A 19,312-nucleotide genomic window follows, 5' to 3' on the forward strand; every position below is an offset into this window, starting at 1 on the left:
TTTTTTTTTTTTGGGGGGGGGGGAGTAATCACTGCTTTTTTTGGAATTACAGCCACAGCCAAAACAACTATGGTATGAGGCCAGTGTATACTGGCTGTACATTTTGTGCATTCTCTGTACAGTTTGTTGTTTTGTGAGATGGAAAAAAAAGTTTCCAGAGGGAGAATCAGACCACCTCCATATGAAACCCACTAACTCATTCTTAATTGAAAATGCATATGTCAAAAGTTCATGTCCTAGATTAGTACTCAGCTTTTTTTTTCCCACAAAGGATGGATAAGAAGAAGAAATATTACATTTTATAGAACACAAGATGGCATTAAAGCAATATTCATGAGTTTTTTTATTGTCAATATAATGTTCACAATACATATCAGTCCTTGTTAAATACTGGTTAATAACAAGATTTTAATTTTTAATAATAATTCAAAATTTTCTTACTTTCATTCTGGTATTGTCTGCTTCATATTCTTTTCCTTGATAAGGATTATCTTCCAGAATTGTTCTCAATTTTTTCAATTTTGGTCTGCATGATCTTAATTCAAAGTAAGAATGAAATATGCTAGATATCTATAAAGTAAAAAAAAAAAAGAAGTCAAAAATTAACAGTTAACATTAACTTTCAAAAAAAATCAAAATCAAATAAATCATTAGGTTCGATACAGAATCTAATATTTATCTGATGTAACTATGACGAAATTCTGAATCCTTGAAAAAAAGATAACACACCTATCAATCTATGTATATAATACAGTAACTTTTACATATCATCCCCTACATGAGAGACCATGAAGTCTACAGCAAATCAATGCCATGTGTAGGCAAGGGTCAAGAGAAGAGTAATGAGTGAAAATCTTTTTTTTTTTTTTTTTTTTTTTTTTTGGAAACAAAGGATACTATAGAAATGGTATGTTTGCAGCAGGAAAAGCATTTGGTAGATGTCTGTAAGAAGAAAATGTGGTTTTGACTGTTTAAACTGAGCATTACAAAAGAGGAAATTAAGAAGTAAGTAAAGAAGAAATTAAGTTCTTTTTGCGAAGCAAGAGACAAAACTGCATTTTGGAAGCAATGAAGATGACTGGGTTGTCATCACTCCAATGATGACAACCCAGAATAGAGATCAGTTTAGAGCTACAAGATCAGCTACAATCTACTGGGTTGTCATCATTCCAATGAAGAATGGTATAGAGATCAGTCAAGGGTTACAAGATCATCTACAGTCTGCTGATTGTAGATGATCTTGAGGCTCAAGATTGAGCACGGAAGGGTTTGTATGAGTAGGAGGAATGGAAAATGTTATCATCCTTCTGCAGTGGAGCAGAAGTTATAACTACTATTAGCACACAAGACAAGTTTTCTACATTTGGCTCTTTCAAATTCAGATTCAGCCCCATTGTTGACTGTTTTGTAGGTGCTATGGGTTTGAGTTTTTGATTCAAGCCATTTATACAATATGCTGGCTCCCCCCCCCCCTTCTTGGACCACATTGGCATACTCTGGAAAATCATGGCTTTTAATGTATAATGGATGGAAATTTTGAACAGAGTGTGGGACGAAGATCATCATTCCAACATTAATAATACATATACATACATAATAATAATCCAACATAACACAGTCACAAGAAACACTGAGATCTGGGAAACTAATAATAGTCTGACCATAGAAAGATAGAGAAAAAAGTTATGCAAATCTCATTTGGCACTGTTGTAGTGCAAACGGATATGATACAATTGGCTGAGAGAAGGGGATTCCATTAGCGATGAAAGCTGTATGAGATTATGATGTGAATTACCAAGAGGAGCAAGCACCTCAATAGGTGCTTGCTCCTCTTGAGGATAATTCAAGATAACTTGTTAAGAAAAGGTCCAGAGTGTTGTTCAAGTGGAGGACTGTAAGGTATAGGGTGATAGATGAGCAACTTGCTTTAGGTGACTGCTATAAGCAGCGAATTATTTATATAAACTCACTGTATCCAGTGCTAAAACAGTGACAGAAGATACAAAATATACATTCAACTATCATTACAATGAATATATAGGGATCAAAGGAACAGTTTGGTATCAAGTGAAACCTTCAGAAAAGCACTGATGCTAAAAGCTTTGGCCTGGTCATTTCATTAGTTTATTATAAGTGAGTTCACTATAGTGCACATTAACTATATAAAGAAACAACACAGATTTGTATAGTGTGATGACTGTTTTAATGTACAAACTTTCAATTTGGTTCTTCAGTTTTGTTTTTATTAAAATCTCTCTCTTCCTTTTCAGCCAATAATATAACTCTAAACAGTTACAAATTATTATTATTATTATAATACAGGCACCTCCATGGAGTCTAGAGACTTATTGTGGGAGATCCAAATATCTATCATATCTCTCTTTTGAACCCATTAACAGAAAACAGACTCACAACTGACTCTGGAAATCCATTCCACTTATTCATAACTCTCCAAGCAAAAAATCTAGTCATCTCATACCTACTAACCAGACCTTATATTCTACTTCCAGAGATGACCTCTTGTCCAGGCCCCTCCAGCCAAGTGCTATAACATTTCCCCTGCATCAATCCTATAAAACCCTTTAAGTAACTTAAATGTTTCTATCATAATTCCCTCTTTTTCTCCTATCAACCAACTTCTGCAATCCACACACACCTTCAATCTATCCTCAGAGGGAACATTCAACAGAAAACTTAACATTGGTCATTCACCTCTGAATCTTCTCCACCACTTCCTCATGCCCAAGAAACTCAGGAGACCAGACCTGAGCACATTGGCATACTCTATAAAAGAATGTTAGTAATCCAGATATGGATGTATCAAGGCCTTATAAAGAGGAATAACAACTCCCTTATCTTGTTAGTGTGTTCTTCAATAGCTAAATAATCTTATGGGCTGCCTTAGAAACCTTAGCAATATGTCCTCTAAACTTTAACTCTCTGTCTACCACCACCCCTAAATCTTTAGCTTCATCTATTTCCCGGAGTACAGTGCCATCAATGTGATACACAGCTTGTAATCTATTTATCCCAAAATAAATAATTTTACATTTCTTCACATTAAACTGACACCGATTATCTTTTGCCCATACTGACAGCCTATTTAAATTGTCCTGCAAGCTCTCCACATTACCTTGATTAACTATTACTCTATTTAATTTTGCATCATCAGCAAACAACCGAATATTTCCTTTCAGATTATTTCCTATATATGTAGAAATTAAACAGCAATGGTCCCAGCATCAAACCTTAAGGCACAGCACTAGTCACCTGTTTTTGCTTCGATTCTGCCTCTGCATCTACCACGTTATGATATCTGTCCAGCAGCCACTCTCTCATCTACATAACCAGTGTCATATCCACGTTGATCTAAATTGCATAACAGAGTTCCATGTGGTACTATGTCAAATGCCTTTGCAAAATCCAGCAGAATCATTGTGTAGCTATTTCCTTTATCCAATTCAGTTGTAACTCTTATAAAAAAGTAATAAATTACTAAAGCATGAATGACCCTTCACAAATCCATGTTGGCCCTCATACAGTATCATATTCTTATCCAACCATTCTTGAATTCACTTTTTGACCAACTTTCCAGTACTTTAACCACCACTTCTGAGATACTGATTGGTTTATAATTTGCTACTGCAGTCTTAGAACCTCATTTATGCAAGGAAATTATTTTGCTCTCTTTCCACTCCCTTGGAACTCTACCAGAGCTGAGATTTAAATTAAAGAACCTAGTCAGAGGGATTACCAGGCACATTTTTGCAAAACCCAAGCTGATATTCCATCTAATTCCACAGCTGTATTTACTTTGAGATTCTGCAATATCCTAAGACCCTCTAATTCATCCACCTGTTCCACATCAATCTCTGTCACATGTCACAGTAACCTCAGTTGGATTATATACCTTTGCAAAATGGTCACTTAGTAATTCAACTATTTTATCTGCTTCTGTCACCTGGTCGCTATAAACACTCATTCAGATTATTCTTCCTCTTACTTGCCAGATAAAGAAAAGAACTCTTTGGGATTTCCTTTTGCCTGCATGGCTAGATTCTTTTCATAATATGATTTTGTCTTCCATACTATGCTGTCATCTTTCTTGCTGACCCTTGTAATGTTCATGAGTTTGCTAGTCATCTTTCTCCTCATATACCCTCTACAGCATCTTCTTCTGCAGCTTATGGTTAGTAATATTATTCATCCATCTAACTTTTACCTGATTAACCCTCCATACTTTAGGTATACAATTTAATATTTATTCCTCTAGATGTCCCTTAACTATTTCCCATGCACTACTAACATTCTTCCCTTGTGGGGTTTTATGCCATGGCACAGATATAAGCTTCCTTCTAAGCTTGTCATAATCACCTGCTTTGTAGTTCTACATATACCACTTTTTGACATCAACATATCAAAAAACGGCAGACTTAACAGCATGATTTCTGATCTCCTGAAGATGCTACTGGTTGTAATAATTTTTGTCCAACTTTACTCCCACCTTTTTTTTAATCTGGATGGTTCATCATCATCATTGTCATCGTTGACTCAACAGCCCTGTGTGGGCTCTGGCCTTTTTCAGAAACTTCTGCCATTCTTCCTTATTCACTGCTAAGTTCCTCCAGTTTTTAACTCCCAAAATTTTAATATCCTGGATCACTTCATCTTCTCCTCTCAATTTAGGTCTTCCAATTTTCCTTCAGGTTTAGCACTAAATATCTTCTTAAGAATTTTGCTATTATCCACGAGTATAATATGCCCTGCATAACTTCATCTACTAATTTTAATGTACTTAATGTCTGGTTCATTAAATATTCTATACATTCATAATTGTATCTTTTTCTCCACATCCCACACTCTTCAACCGCTCTAAAAATATGTCTGAGAACCCTTCTTTCAAATAGAATTAACAGTTTTTCATCTGCCATTGATAATACCCAGTTTTCAGAGGAATAAGTTAATACTGGTCTTATAAGCACTTTGTACATGGTTATTTTTGTTTTCCTTAATATTCATAGGAGCATCTCTTTGTGGAAAGAATGCATTTCAGAATCTTAACACTGATGTCATTTTTATAATTAACTTCTGATCACAGTTTCAAATGTATAAGAACCAATTTTTATTTGGGAAGGATCATCATCACAAGTGTTTCTTGTTACTGGCATATATTTTGTTTTTTCTTGATTAATCTGTAGATGCATCTTCTTTGCTGCCTTTTCTAAACTGATAAAAGTTTCTCTTTTATTGCTTTTTGTGTCCTTCCAAACATCTCCATCCAATCCAGAGTATTTTAGAAATAAGGTGTCATACCTTTTGACTGCTTGTATATTGGAAATATATGACTTCTGCATTATTTCAACCTTGGTATCTCTTCTGGGTCTAGTTCCCACTGATGAGATTTCAATAAAGGTCGAAACCGGTCTGGGTAGTGGCCTTTCCCATAATGTATAATATTATACATGTCTGTAAGGATATGAGCCTTGCATTACGGACTACTAAGGCAACTGATGTGAAATCATTAGCCCTATACACAAGTAGCCCAGTAATGAAGTAACTTCACAAGCAAACTTCGTTTACTTACACTTGGATAAAGGATTAAACCAAGAATATAATTTCTTTTCAAGTGAAAAGAAACTTTCAACACCTATCACTATTCCAGAGTATTTTAGTAATAAGGTGCAATACCAATTGGCTATTTGTATATGGGAAATATATGACTTCTGCAATACTTCAACCTTGGTACATCTTCTGGGACTGACTCCCACTGATGACATTTAATGCTCGTCATTGAGTTTGCTTGCTTCCTGAGGAGTAGAGAGGCTCTGCTTGGAGGCAAGTTTTTGGAGAGGTACTCCCACACTTAATCATACTTCGATAAAGGTTGAAACTGTTCTGGGTAGTGGCCCTTACCATAATGCATAGCATTATACATATCTGTAAGGATATGTACCTTGCATTATGGGATGGAAAAGTAACTCACATGAAGTCATTAGCCTCTACAAATTACAAGTAGCCTAGTGGTGACGATAATTCGCATGCAAACTTTGTTTGCTTACACTTGGATAAAAGATGAAACCAAGAATATAATTTCTTGGTATTTTTAATTTATAGTATAACCAAGTGAAAAAAACTTTCAACAAAATACGACTGTCCAAATAATTACTTGCTAAGGTCTTATTTCAGTGGGTGCACAGCTGCTCACCGCCTCCACACACACACACAGGCTAGAGTTCTTCATTTCCAGGCAACAGCTGTTCCAATAGTAATGAGCATGCTATTATGCATGCTCATTACCAACATTCAAAGCAAAATTCAAGAGTGACAACATAGCTGCCAGTAATAGAGCAATTACATGTTATGATACCTAATATAGGAAAATTACTATAATAACACAAAAAAATATACAGATTCAACATTTCCATATAGCTACCTATGGATGAGTGTCAAGCTAAGTAGAGTCATCATCATCATCATCAAATTCCTGCCATGTACCCTCAAGGGGTGTACAGGATATGATAGTACTACATGCAAAAAATTACATCATTATTAATTTCCTATCTACAATTTTCCTCCAAATCAGTCTGTTACTTGTCAAGACTCCAACATTATCACATCTTATATTTCTATCGTCTAAAGCACTTTGTACCGTATCAATCCACCTATATCTTGGTCTTCCTCTGGGTCGTTTTGCTGCCAACCTGGCAGAGAACACTTGTTTTGCTAATCTTTCCTCGCCCATTCTGTTTAAGTGACCATACCACCTGAGATTAGCTCTGCTAACACATTCCTGGATGCTGACAATGTCAAGTTCTTTCCTAATATCCTCGTTTTTAATATGATATTGCCATTGATGCCATCTGTTCACGACTATAATCTTTCTCAGGACTCTCATATCTGTGGTCTCTAGTCTTTGATCAAGTGTTTTACTTCTGACCCAGCTCTCAGATACATAAGTTAAAACTGGTTTGAACACTGTCTTGTATACAGCTAATTTAGTGTTCTGACTAATTTCTCTCTTATTCCATATGAATTTATTCAATTGACTTCCTACCATACCAGCTTTGCTGATTCTGTTGTCTATTTCTATATTTAATTTACCATCTTCAGTAAAAATCGTGCCTAAATAGCTTAAATGTTTTACTTGTTCCACAGGTTCTCCATTCACAACACAGTTGACATTTTCAATGATTCTGCCTATTTTCATTGTCTTTGTCTTTTTATTGCTGACCTTCATACCATATCTATTACAACAGCTATTCAATTTAGTCAGAGAATCTTGCAGACTTGTAGCAGATTTATTTAGAAGTATAACATCGTCTGCATAAAGCAAAGAGCTGACATTAACATCTCCAATTTTGATATCATGTTTAATACAACTTTCCTTCATAATGTGATCCATATAGATAATGAATAACAGAGGGGATAATGTACATCCTTGTCTCACACCAGATTTAACATTAAACCATCTTCCTGTACTTCCTTCAATTCTAACTGCTGACTTACAACTCAAATAAAGACTAAGTATTGCTCGATACAATGCCCCATTGACACCATATAACTGCAGCGTATTGAATAGCTTCTCTCTTGGCACCATGTCATATGCCTTTTCCAAATCGACAAAACTTAAATACAGATCTTTGTTATATTCCCATGCTTTCTCGACTATTTGTCGTAAAGTGAAGATCTGATCCTGACAGCCTCTATTTGGCCTGAATCCAACTTGTTCTTCACCAAGCTTTTCTTCCACAATTCTTCTCAACCGTTTCTCAAGTATACTTGCATAGATCTTGCCAGGAACACTCAGTAGGGAAATACCTCTGTAATTCTCACATGCAGTTTTATTTCCCTTTTTATATATGGGTACTATGAGAGTTCTACTCCAATCATCGGGAATTCGTCCCTCTGTCCAGGCTTTCTGAACTATGCAGTGCAGCCACTGTAAGACTCTTATACCACCATACTTCAGCATTTCTGGTCAAATATCATCTACTCCTGCTGTCTTTCCACATTTCAAGCCTTTGATGGCTTTTTCTACTTCAAGTATGGATATGTATTCCTGACTGCATACCTGGTCAGTGTTTTTTTACCACTGTGCTGTCATCACTGCTTGTTTCATTTAGCAGTTTTTCAAAGTAATTACTCCATACTTCAAGGATATCTTTTTCTCCCGTTTTCATGTCACCTTTATCATCTCTAATTCCTTTTACAGCACTCTTTCCTCCATTCTTAAGCTTCTTCAACAACCTCCAGAATATTTTGCCACCTTCTTGATATTTATTTTCTATTTTCTTGCCAAAGTCCTCCCATGACTTTTGTTTAGCTAGTTTTAAACAGTGTTTAGCATTCTTGCATTTGTCTCTATATTCTCTAAGAGCACAAGCTGACTATTTTTGACAGGAACTTTTGATATGCTTTCTTCTTTTCCTTCACTGCCTGTTTAACTTCCTGTGTCCACCAGGGAGTTCTGATTTTTTTATCCTTACAGACCTCACCACATGCCTCTATGGCAGAATCAATCAATGTTTTCTTCAGAGTTTGCCACTGAATCTCCAAGGCTTGATTCCAGTTCTCACACTCTTTCATTTTTTCTTCAATAATCTTTGTGTATTTTAGTCTACAGTTCACATCTGAGAGCTGCTCAACTTTTATTCGCTTTAAAACTTTCTTACATGCTATTCTTTTCAATATTAAATTCAATTTTATCCTGCTCAAGACTAAATAGTGATCACTTCCAATTTCAAATCCTCTGTACACTCTGGTGTCCTGCACCAGGGAGAAAACATCACTATCAACAATAACATAGTCAATGAGACTTTTCTTATTCCTTGCCTATTCTCTCCATGTGAATTTGTGCACATTTTTATGTTGGAACATGGTGTTAGTAATAACCAGTCCATGTCCTGAGCAGAAATCCAACAGATATTTGCCATTATTATTAGCTTTGCTCTTTTCTCCAAATTTTCCCAAAATATTTTTGTATGTCTCACAATCATTTCCTACTCTGCTATTTAGATCCCCAACAAGGACCAACTTTTCATTTTTCATTGTGTCTGTTGCTTTTTCTAAAGCCTCAAAAAACTCCTCCACTTCTACCTTAGTAGATCCTTCTGTGGGACCATAGGCACAAATAAGTCTCATTGTCCGTTTTCCCATTCTGATATTTGCCCACATTACTCTACTTGAGACTGACTGCCATTCAAGAAGATTAGCCTCATATTTTGTGTTGAATACTATGGCTACTACTTCTTATAACATACTTCTTAATATAACATTTTGTATTTATTGCTCAGAAAGATCTCACCAGTTTTGGTCTTTTTTGTTTCAGTCACCCCTATTATGTCGATCTGGTACTTATCTAATTCCTCAGCTAGCTCCATTTCTTTGTCATTCCGGCTTCTTACGTTGATAGTACCAATCTTTAACTCTGGTGATGTTGAGTTGGGGTTTGTTTTCAGATTTGTTCCAGTAGCTGACTTTTCACTGTTCGCCCTGGTTCCCTGGCAAAAACAACGGGGGCCTTGTTTAACCGGGCGACGCCTCAGCCGGCATGAAATTCTGTCATGTTGTACCATCATTTTTTATTTTGGTTTAACCAATAAGAATACAATTTGGTCGGCTAAATCCCAAATTGCCAGCCCATCCTCGTTCGTTCAGTATCCAAGTAGATACCCAACAGGGTGCACCACGAGAAGGTGAGGATTGGACATTAGGTCAGAAGCCCTGGTCGGTTCTCCGCAATCCATTAAAGGCTATGTGGAGGTCTCCTCTCAGTTATACAGCTTTGACCCTTAAGCACCCGAATTAGAGTGACTACTTGATCACATGCACATTGACGTTTCAGTCTGACAATAGTCTTATGGTGATCGTTATGAAATGCAACAAATTTCAGAAAATATTTTATCATACAACTAAAAACTTAATTTTGAAGCCCATTTATGAAATTTACACATAATATTTATAACTGTAAAAAACAAAGATAAGTAATTTACAACTGTGTGAGATTTTTACAAATGAGTCAAGTAGTTCTGATTCATTCAGTTCAATTTACTGAGCATACCGCATGTCTGAGCTAATGAGAACTGACTATGCTTGTGTTAGAATGCATGGTTGTATCAAAATACTTTTTATATCTCAATATATACAATGTAACATCAATAAGTATTCATTCATCATATTTTTTTCAAAGCTAGCATGACATGTACTTAATCTATATGTGCATATGTGTGTTACTCACACAACTACTTTTAAGAACCATGGTGCATTAGGATCCATCTTCTCCAATCGTGCTATTCCGTAAATCTCACAGACTGCAGCTGTCATCTCTTTCGTTCAAGATGGCACTAGAGTGCTTTTATGTTTTATTGTTGACTTTAAAGAGGTAGATCTTTTCACACAATTTCTTTTATAAAGGCAGCATCCTTCACAATTATATTCACTGTTGATGGCATGAGACCAAAATCACATCCTAAGCCATTAATCCTTGTCCACACCTTCATATTTCTTTGTCATTTTCATGTTCGTCTCCAGATCAGTTTGGTGTGCTTATGAGTGGATTTTCACTTTTTTCACTTCTGTTCCTCTTTCCAGTCATGATTGTACTCTTCAATAGTGCACAAAAAATTATCAAAAAGTGCATGAATGCATACACAGCATATCCATGTAATTAGTAAACAAAGTGAGATGAGGTACACATGTGCATCGCAGCTTGTCTGATTTGCAAGATTGCTGTTAGGTAGCATGCGAGTAAAACAGGTGCTTGTAAAATATTTAAAGTTTGAAATTTTTACCACATCTCTTTCAAGATAATTTTTCATTAGTCCAAATTTATGTAGGTCATGGTCTACCTGTATTCAAATTCAGCTGTAGTCATAGCTTTTAATACTTCTACCTCTATTCTTTCGTCCTCCCCCACAAGCAACCAGATTGCTAAGTAGTATGCTTGAAATGTATATCTTACATTTCAAGCATACTACTTGAAATGTAAGATATACATTTCAAGCTTTTTATAACATATACATTTTAAGATATACCACTTTAAATGTATATTTTACTAAAGTGAACATTTATCAATGAACTCAGCTTTTTCTAACCATTCTATGATTATTCTTCCTTTTACTTGCTACTTAGCAATAAATTCTCCCCATTTACCTTGACCTGTTTGGTTAACTTATTTCCATAATCTCTCATTTTAATCTGGAGTATATACAAGTATACAAGAACAAGCTGAGTTACATTTCACACAGGAAGCTAAAGAAACAATGATCTGATTACCGGTTATTCTACTAGCATGAACTCTAGTGAAAAAAAAAATAAAAATACACATAAAATTACAAATTAATTAATTATTTAGAAACTACATCAAAGCTAAATTCTATTTAAGATAACTTTTAAATAGTTTTTCTTTCTTAGTTTGAAGGATATGGTTCGCCGTGTTCTCAGTAAAACTAAGAAAGAAAATCTCATATCCAAATTTCATAGACTAAAAGATCGACAAAACCAACGTACATATTCGAATTTCTTCACAGTGAACGTTAATAACCAACCAGAAGCAAAAAACAACAGGAGCCACCAGTCACCTGCAGGTAACAGTAACATAGTTAACCTATCCAACCATGCCTTAAACAAAGATGAACTCTTGCTACTCAGCAAAGGTCTAAATTTTGCCATAGCACCCAGATAGATGAACAAACTGGATTTTATTTGTAATATGGAAAGAGGCTTAAGATTCATCCCAAATAACATAGCAGATAAAATAAGTTTAAAAACCGCCAACATTTTAAATATAAATCATAAGAAAACAATAACAAGCAACTTAACAAACAAATTAACAGCTGTGAAATCATTAAAATCAAATCTGAACATCGTAATAACTAGAGCCGATAAAGGAAGTGCCACCGTTATTCTAAACCGAACCACATATTTAAAAAAAATGAATCTACTAGTCTTGGACAATAGTACATACCAACTTGTTAACTACGACCCAACCAACAGAATAAAAAAGAAAACAGAGAAACTACTTAAATCAATTACTACATAGCCCGAAGATACAGTCAAAAAATTACTTCTGCACTACTCTCGTTCCCAAGAATTTATGGTCTACCAAAGGTACACAAACAAAACACATCACTCTGGCCGAAGGTATAGACAGCCCAAATTATCACCTGGCCAAGAAATTAGCGGCAACACTCAAGGAGTTGGTTGGTAGGTCATTCCCCCCTCCTATATCAGAAACACACAACACTTCATAAACATAATCAAAGACATTACATTAAAAAAAGATGATTTATTAGTCAGTTTTGACATCTCTGCCTTCTTTACGAATGTTCCAATCAACGACAATCATTCTTTTACAGAACAAATCCTCTCCAGATATCACACCACTCTTTGCTCGTGTATTACATTCTAGTTATTTTGCATGGCAAACGCTTTCTACCTACAAAAAGAAGGCACAGCCATGGGCTTGCCATTATCCCCCCCCCCATTGCTAACTTTTATATGGAACATTTTGAGCAACATGCTCTAGATTCCTCTCCTTTACAACCCAAAATCTGGCTTAGATACGTTAACGATGTTTTCGTGATCTGGCCCCATGGCCACTAGACACTTTCCTTAGCCACCTAAACAAACAACACAAACAGTTCACAATTGAGATTGAAAACAGAACACACTTCCATTTCTAGATACACTTGTCACACGTCTTCCTTCTGGCAGTCTTTCCTTCACTGTTTATCGGAAACCGACACATACGGGCCAATATATACATACAAACTCCTACCACCACCCAACACAAAAACTAGGTGTCATTAATACTCTAGAAAACAGGACTTTGAAGATCTGCTCCAATGAACAAGCGCTGAAAGATGAATTTAAAGTTATCAGCAATACTTTTCTAAAAAATGGTTATAGCTAAAACACTATTAACAAAATTCTCTACAAGACCTCAATAAAAAACAAAGATAAATCAGACTACAATAAAACTATAACCATTCCTTACATTAAAGGGACATCAGATAAAATAAACAGAATACTACAAAAATAAACCTCAAAGCCACCTTTAAACCTCCTGCAAAATTAAAATGCTTATTCAACTCATCCAAAGATCCACTCCCTCCACTGGCCTACCCTGGAGTATACCGTATTTATTGCACCTGTAATCTACCATATATAGGGGAAACAGGATGCACAATTCCTATCAGACAAAAGGAACATAAACAACATATTAAATATAATAACTATGGTGAAGCTGGCCTTTCTGATCATGCCCCGAACACTTTACATAGAATTGACTGGGAAAGCACTAGTTGTTTACATCACACCAAAACATGGCATGAACGCAAATTTAAGGAAGCTTGTGAGATTCTTATCAACCACCCCAATCTGAACAATAATGATGGTCTAAAAATCCCAAGCATATGGGAAGGCACATATTTTACCCATGGAACCTTTCTCCCTAAGAGATAACTATAAACAGGACTGTAGATAACAACTGTAATGTTAAAAATAGGACATGACATCATTGTTACTGTAAGAAAACTATCTATAAGAATGTTTCTCTCATGTTATCTTAAATAGAGTTTAGCTTGATGTAGTTTCTAAATAATGAATTAATTTGTAATTTTATCTGTATTTTTTTTTTTCTTTTTTTCACTAGAGTTCATGCCAGAAGAATAACCGGTGATCAAATCATTGTTTCTTTAGCTTCCTGTGTGAAATGTAACTCAGCTTGTCCTTGTATATACTCTAGATGATGACCTTAATATGAAGGTCGAAATGTCAGGAAATTAAAATAGTTATTTATAACACAGTTGTAAAGTCCATAATTTCTAAAATGAATGCTGATGACCATGCAACACTAAAAGAAAGGATATTTTCACAATCTGATTTCACCTTCCTTACAGGGACATCACTCTCCCAGTGTGCTCTTCATACTGCTCCTAAGCCTTGTTATCACACTTCTCATGATATCTGATCCACAACATCCTTTTTATGTAACTCTTGTTTTAAAGTGTCATCCAACCATTTAGCTTCTATGCAATTTATTCTACTAATTCTGGGGACGCAGTCAAATACAACTTTCTTCAAACATCTCTGACTACTTCCCATGCACTGTTGATTCCTCTGCCATGTAATCCCTTGCCTTAAATTTCACATATGCCCTTCTTAGTCAGAGCTCTCACACATATTGCCAACTTCAAAGTCAAAATTGCAAGATCATGTGCAACTGAAGACACAACACGAACCTCGTTTATAGACAGATTCAAGGTGTTATTATAAGATTTCAATGTTACTTTACTGCAAGTCCTTTCCATCACATTCTGCTTAAAATGATTATAATAATTCTCAGTAATTCATTAATTTCTCTTTTTCTTATCTTGAATATGTCCTCCTCCTCCTCCTTCCAGTCTATATTTTAACAGACAAAATTACCTATAATTATAATCCTCCTTGAACCCATAAAATATATTTCTATACAGTTCACAGTCCTCTTCAGATGCTCCTGGTATGTAACAGCATGTAATTGCATATTCTGCCCTGCTGACCTCCATCTTGCATTAAAAAAAACTTGAATTCACATGAGTAATATAACTCATGCTACCACCACCACTGGAGATTTCTACTCTAGTTTGATTTAATTTCTCTATAATCATTAACAATCCTTTCCCAAACATCTTATCATGTCTGCTCTTCCTTCATGGTATCCTCTATCAAGCAAGGTCTCACTAATACTAATAATTTTTTTGGTTTTCATTTCATCTACTAATGATAGAACTCTTCAACTTTATTCCTAATATGAATAATATATACAATCACCAGGCTGATGGTAGTCAAGTGATGTTCAGGTAACTCTTAAAATATGACCAGTTTTAACAGGAAGCTGGAATGAATTTTTTAACAATTAAATGAAAAACATACAGAATTCAACTCAAATACTCTTATATTATTCACAGATTATGAAAAAGTCTTTCATCTAATTAAAAAAGAAATAAACACTTTCAAAGTATTAAAAATGAACTACCTTCAAAATTAATAACAACTATTAGCGATTTATATAAAAATACTATAATAGTATTTTTATATAAATCAATCAATAATAAAAAATAGGGCACGAATGCAGCATGTCTTCAACTTTTTTTAAATAATATATTACCATTCCTATGTTCTATGCCAAATTACTATGTTACTATGCAGATGATAAAATACTAATTGTTTTCTTAATATTATTATTATTATTATTATTATTATAATTACAGTAACCTTCATGGAGTCAACAGATTTATCGTGGGAGGCCCACTTAACCAGCAACAGTAGCAGTGTTTGCTACAGTGAGAATCAGTTGTATTTCATGTTTGTGTCTTATGGAAGTAAGACACAAACGATAAAAATATTTAACCAACAAACATCTGCAGAAATGAAATATTTGAGGAAAACTGCAACAGAAACTACTAGGCAAGAAATATAGAAATTCTCTAAACACTTACCTTACAAAAAAAGAAATAATGCAGAAATAAATGGATGAAACATCAATAGAATGTCTTTTAACATACTAAAAAAAAAACAAAAAATATACACCAAAGGGAAATAGAAATACTTTTAAAAATGTGTGTGAGATTGGAACATACCATAAAGCCAAACATGAAAGGCAAAGATGAAGACTAAAAAATTACATAAGTTCAAAATGTAGTAAGAGACAGAACATAATTCTTACCTGTCTAGGAATTAATCTCCTGGAAACATCTTCAACACAATGATCTTCTGGCCAAGTCAACTGAGATATCAAAAGAAGAGAATTGGATGTTTCAGCTTCCTTAATTTCATATGTTTTGAAATTAGTACACAAAACTGCATGCTCACTCTTGTCGCCTCTGATTACTAATCTAAGGAAGTTAAAAAAAATCCCTCAGATTATCCTTGGTGTTTAATGGTTTCTTGTAGAGCAGAAATAAATATGTATTGTTATTATAAAAAGGACAGCACTAGATAGATTCTGCTGCAAAAGATCTTTCAGACTTACATAATTTTTAGCAGTAATAATAACAGCTATGCAAAATTTAAAGCAGACTTCTCAAGCATCATTCAATGTGAAATTTTGTGTTATGATGAAAATATGGTCATCCTATCATTCAGATGGAGGATCCAGATGCACAGCCCCCCCCCCCTTCAGATTCCTGGGGCATCATGTTAATTATAGTGGCTATTTTTATTTGCTGGATCTACGAATTTTACAATTTTGAAGGATGTTAAACTTAATCACAGCTTATTTCATAACTAAAATTTATATTTTACAGCCACATATCAAGAATATCTCTCATAAAAATTCCTTCGATTTCTAAAGGAATCAAAAAGTACAAGAAGATAAAAAGTTAAATTTAACTTTTTTTTTTTTTTTTTTTGGTAGGTATATATTTTGATAAAGCCAAGTTGATCCCATTCTGTTATTTTCATCCTTCAGCCTAGACAGCCTTTTTTGAAAATGAAAAACATTTTTGCTCATGTTTCAGCATATTTAACATAACTACCTATCCAGACAATTTGTTTTCAGAGTACTGAATAGTGTATCATGTGATGATAGCAAATGGGAGAGTAAAAAATAAATGAATGGATGCTTAGAAAAATAATAATAACATTTTTGTACAGGTACACAGTTAAATGTATAATCAGAGGAACTCAAATTTATGTTTTATTTATAAATCTAAATAATATGGATGATAAGAGTTTTAAGGCATAAATTGTGTGGTTTTAAAATTTGATATGGATATGATTTAATCAAGGAAAGTAGAATATAAATAGAAACTACAATATATAATTCTCATGTCCAAACCTGTATAAATTGCTATTCAATTGTTCATATACTTTTGGATATGATCAACTTAATCACAAGTTCATATCCTTTGGAAAAATAAATTACATTTAAGTGGTGAGTACCAGTTATTTTTATTACTTTTTTAAAATTATATCTTGCTGAAAGAATGCAACAACAACAAAAAAAAAAAAAAAAAACTGCAGTCTTCATCCTTTCCAAAAGGCCATCTAAGCTGAAGGGATAAAAACATAATGGGACCAATTTGTATTTTACAGCTATATATCAAGAGTATCTCTCATAAAAATTCCAAATGTTCATTTGATCTCCACGACTTTTGAGTTTCAAAATAAGCTGTTTTTAGTTTTTTGCTAACTTAGTGGCAGTTTTTTTTCATAGAAGAAAGGTTTTAGAGTGATTTTGGCATTCCATATTCTGCTAGATACATACATAAAACATACAAAAAATCAGACTTGTGGATTCAACCTAGCCTAAAAAGTAGAGCACAAAATGGGGGAAAAAAACAATAAAAGTTTGCCAGAAAATGCAAATAAAAAATCAAAAAGTATGCATCTCGGCATTAAAACTGAAGCAAAAATCAAAAATTGGATAATCTGTTATTAATTTCTGACACTTTTTTGCAGATGTGCCAAATAAAAATGGCCACCACAATTAACAGGATATCAGGAAAACCTTAAAAAATATACATAAAAAAAAAAAATAATATATATATATACAGGGTGTTCGGGATAAATTTGACATATTTATAATTAATTATATTTTTCCGTAAGTTACATGTATTAACACACACTTCTCTTCATTTAAAAGTTTGGATCCTTCTTCATTCATATACAAGATGTCAGAAAGGATGGATAGCTGGAACCCACCTGAATCATGGAAGAGAATAACTTGTATCATAATGATTTGTGCCCGCCATCAAAATAAGGATATTACGACTGCTGCCCAATGCTCCCTGAATACAGTAAAAACAATCAGGCATGAACTAGAGACTTGCAATGGTGACTACGAGGATGTAGCAAGAAGAAAGATCCCTAGCAGACGATCTGATTGCGTTCGTACAGCAGAATTCCTCTCAAATCTGCAGGAACAGGTGTTGAAGAACCCTGGCATTGGAATTCGGGCTTTGTTCGTGGAGTTGCTAACTGTAGTCAAGCCCTGGATAACAAGGGTAGCCAATGGTAGGCCGTATGTATGGCAGCAGGATTCGGCCCCTTGCCACACCTCTGGGAAAAGTCAAAAATGGTTGTCTGAAAATTTCTATGACTTCACCAGTCCAAATGTTTGGCCTCCAAACTCCCCAGACCTTAACCCCATGGATTATTTTGTATGGGGCGCAGTTGAAAAAGACACCAATCGCACTTCCAGTAATACAAAAGCCCAGTTAATGGATAAAATTAAAACAGTTTTTGCGGCCCTTCCCAGGGAGACTGTAGCATCAGCTTGTTCGAGGTTCCGAAGCAGAATTGAAGCTGTGATCGATGCTAATGGTGGTTATTTTGAGTAAATCTTGTTGATAGTATTGTAATTAACTCTGCCTGTAATGTTTTTTTTGTCAATTCATTAAATTTAATAGATACAAAGAAGATTTTCTTTTTCCTTACGAAACTGTCAAATTTATCCCGAACACCCTGTATATATACACACACACACACAGACATACATGAGATCCTAGACTGTTGTAAGGCAAACATCCCTTCACCCACCTGATGATCCAGTTCATTTCACAGATGTTCAATAGGGTTGAGATGGAGGCCAGTCAAGTGTGGTGATGTTCATGCCCACACACTACACACTTACAGCAGCAGCCTTATGACACAGTGCATTATAAATTAAAAATGCCAAGAAATTATATTCTTTGTTTGATCCTTTATCAAAGTGTAAGCAAACAAAGTTTGCACCTGAAGTATTTTCAGGACAGAGCAACTCGTATATAGAAGCTAATGACTTCACATCACTTGCCTTCATATATGCAAAGCACATATCCTTACGGACATGTATAATGCTATGCATTGTGGGAAGGGTCACTATCCAAACCAGTTTCGGCCTTTATTGAGGTATATTTAAGTGCAGGAATATCTCTCCAAAAACTCATGCAATCCCTCACATTACCCAATGAGTGACCCAAAGGATCGTTTAACTTAGCAGTAGTTCATGAACATCACCACAGTAGTTCCACTCAGTGACAGGCTCACCCCACTACTGAGAACTCTCAGCAGTAGCTCTGCCCAATGACAGGCCCACCACTGAGCAGAACCACTCATATCTCAGGGAAAGTAACCACTTCAGCACAAAAAACATATTGCATCAGTGAGAGCCAGACCCAGAAGTGATACCAAGGTTGAAATAATGTAAAAGTCATATTTCCATATACGAGTAACCAAAAGGTGTCACATCTTATTATTAAAATACTCTGGATTAGAGATAGTTGTTGGAAGTTTTTCCACTTGGTTATATTATAAATTAAAGATACCAAGAAATTATATTTTTGGT

The 19,312-nt window shown here is 34.8% G+C and overlaps 1 protein-coding gene across 4 annotated transcripts in view; it reads right to left on the reverse strand.

Annotated features, from left to right (window-relative positions):
- The window catches only part of LOC150107391 (sister chromatid cohesion protein DCC1), a 280,847-nt gene that overhangs the window by 204,625 nt on the left and 56,910 nt on the right, over window positions 1-19,312 (reverse strand). For all 4 annotated transcript variants that reach the window (XM_090391252.1, XM_090391253.1, XM_090391251.1 and 1 more), the window contains exons 3-4: window positions 15,710-15,878; window positions 442-570 (exon numbers count right to left, since the gene is read on the reverse strand). In XM_090391252.1, coding sequence (XP_090247378.1) covers window positions 442-570; window positions 15,710-15,878 — 298 coding nt within the window. The remainder of the gene's footprint in view (window positions 1-441; window positions 571-15,709; window positions 15,879-19,312) is intronic.

The sequence above is a fragment of the Typopeltis vanoorti genome, chromosome 4 (assembly GCF_054136105.1).
Source record: "Typopeltis vanoorti isolate ZY-2024b chromosome 4, IOZ_Tvanoo_1.0, whole genome shotgun sequence".
Lineage (NCBI taxonomy): Eukaryota > Metazoa > Arthropoda > Arachnida > Uropygi > Thelyphonidae > Typopeltis > Typopeltis vanoorti.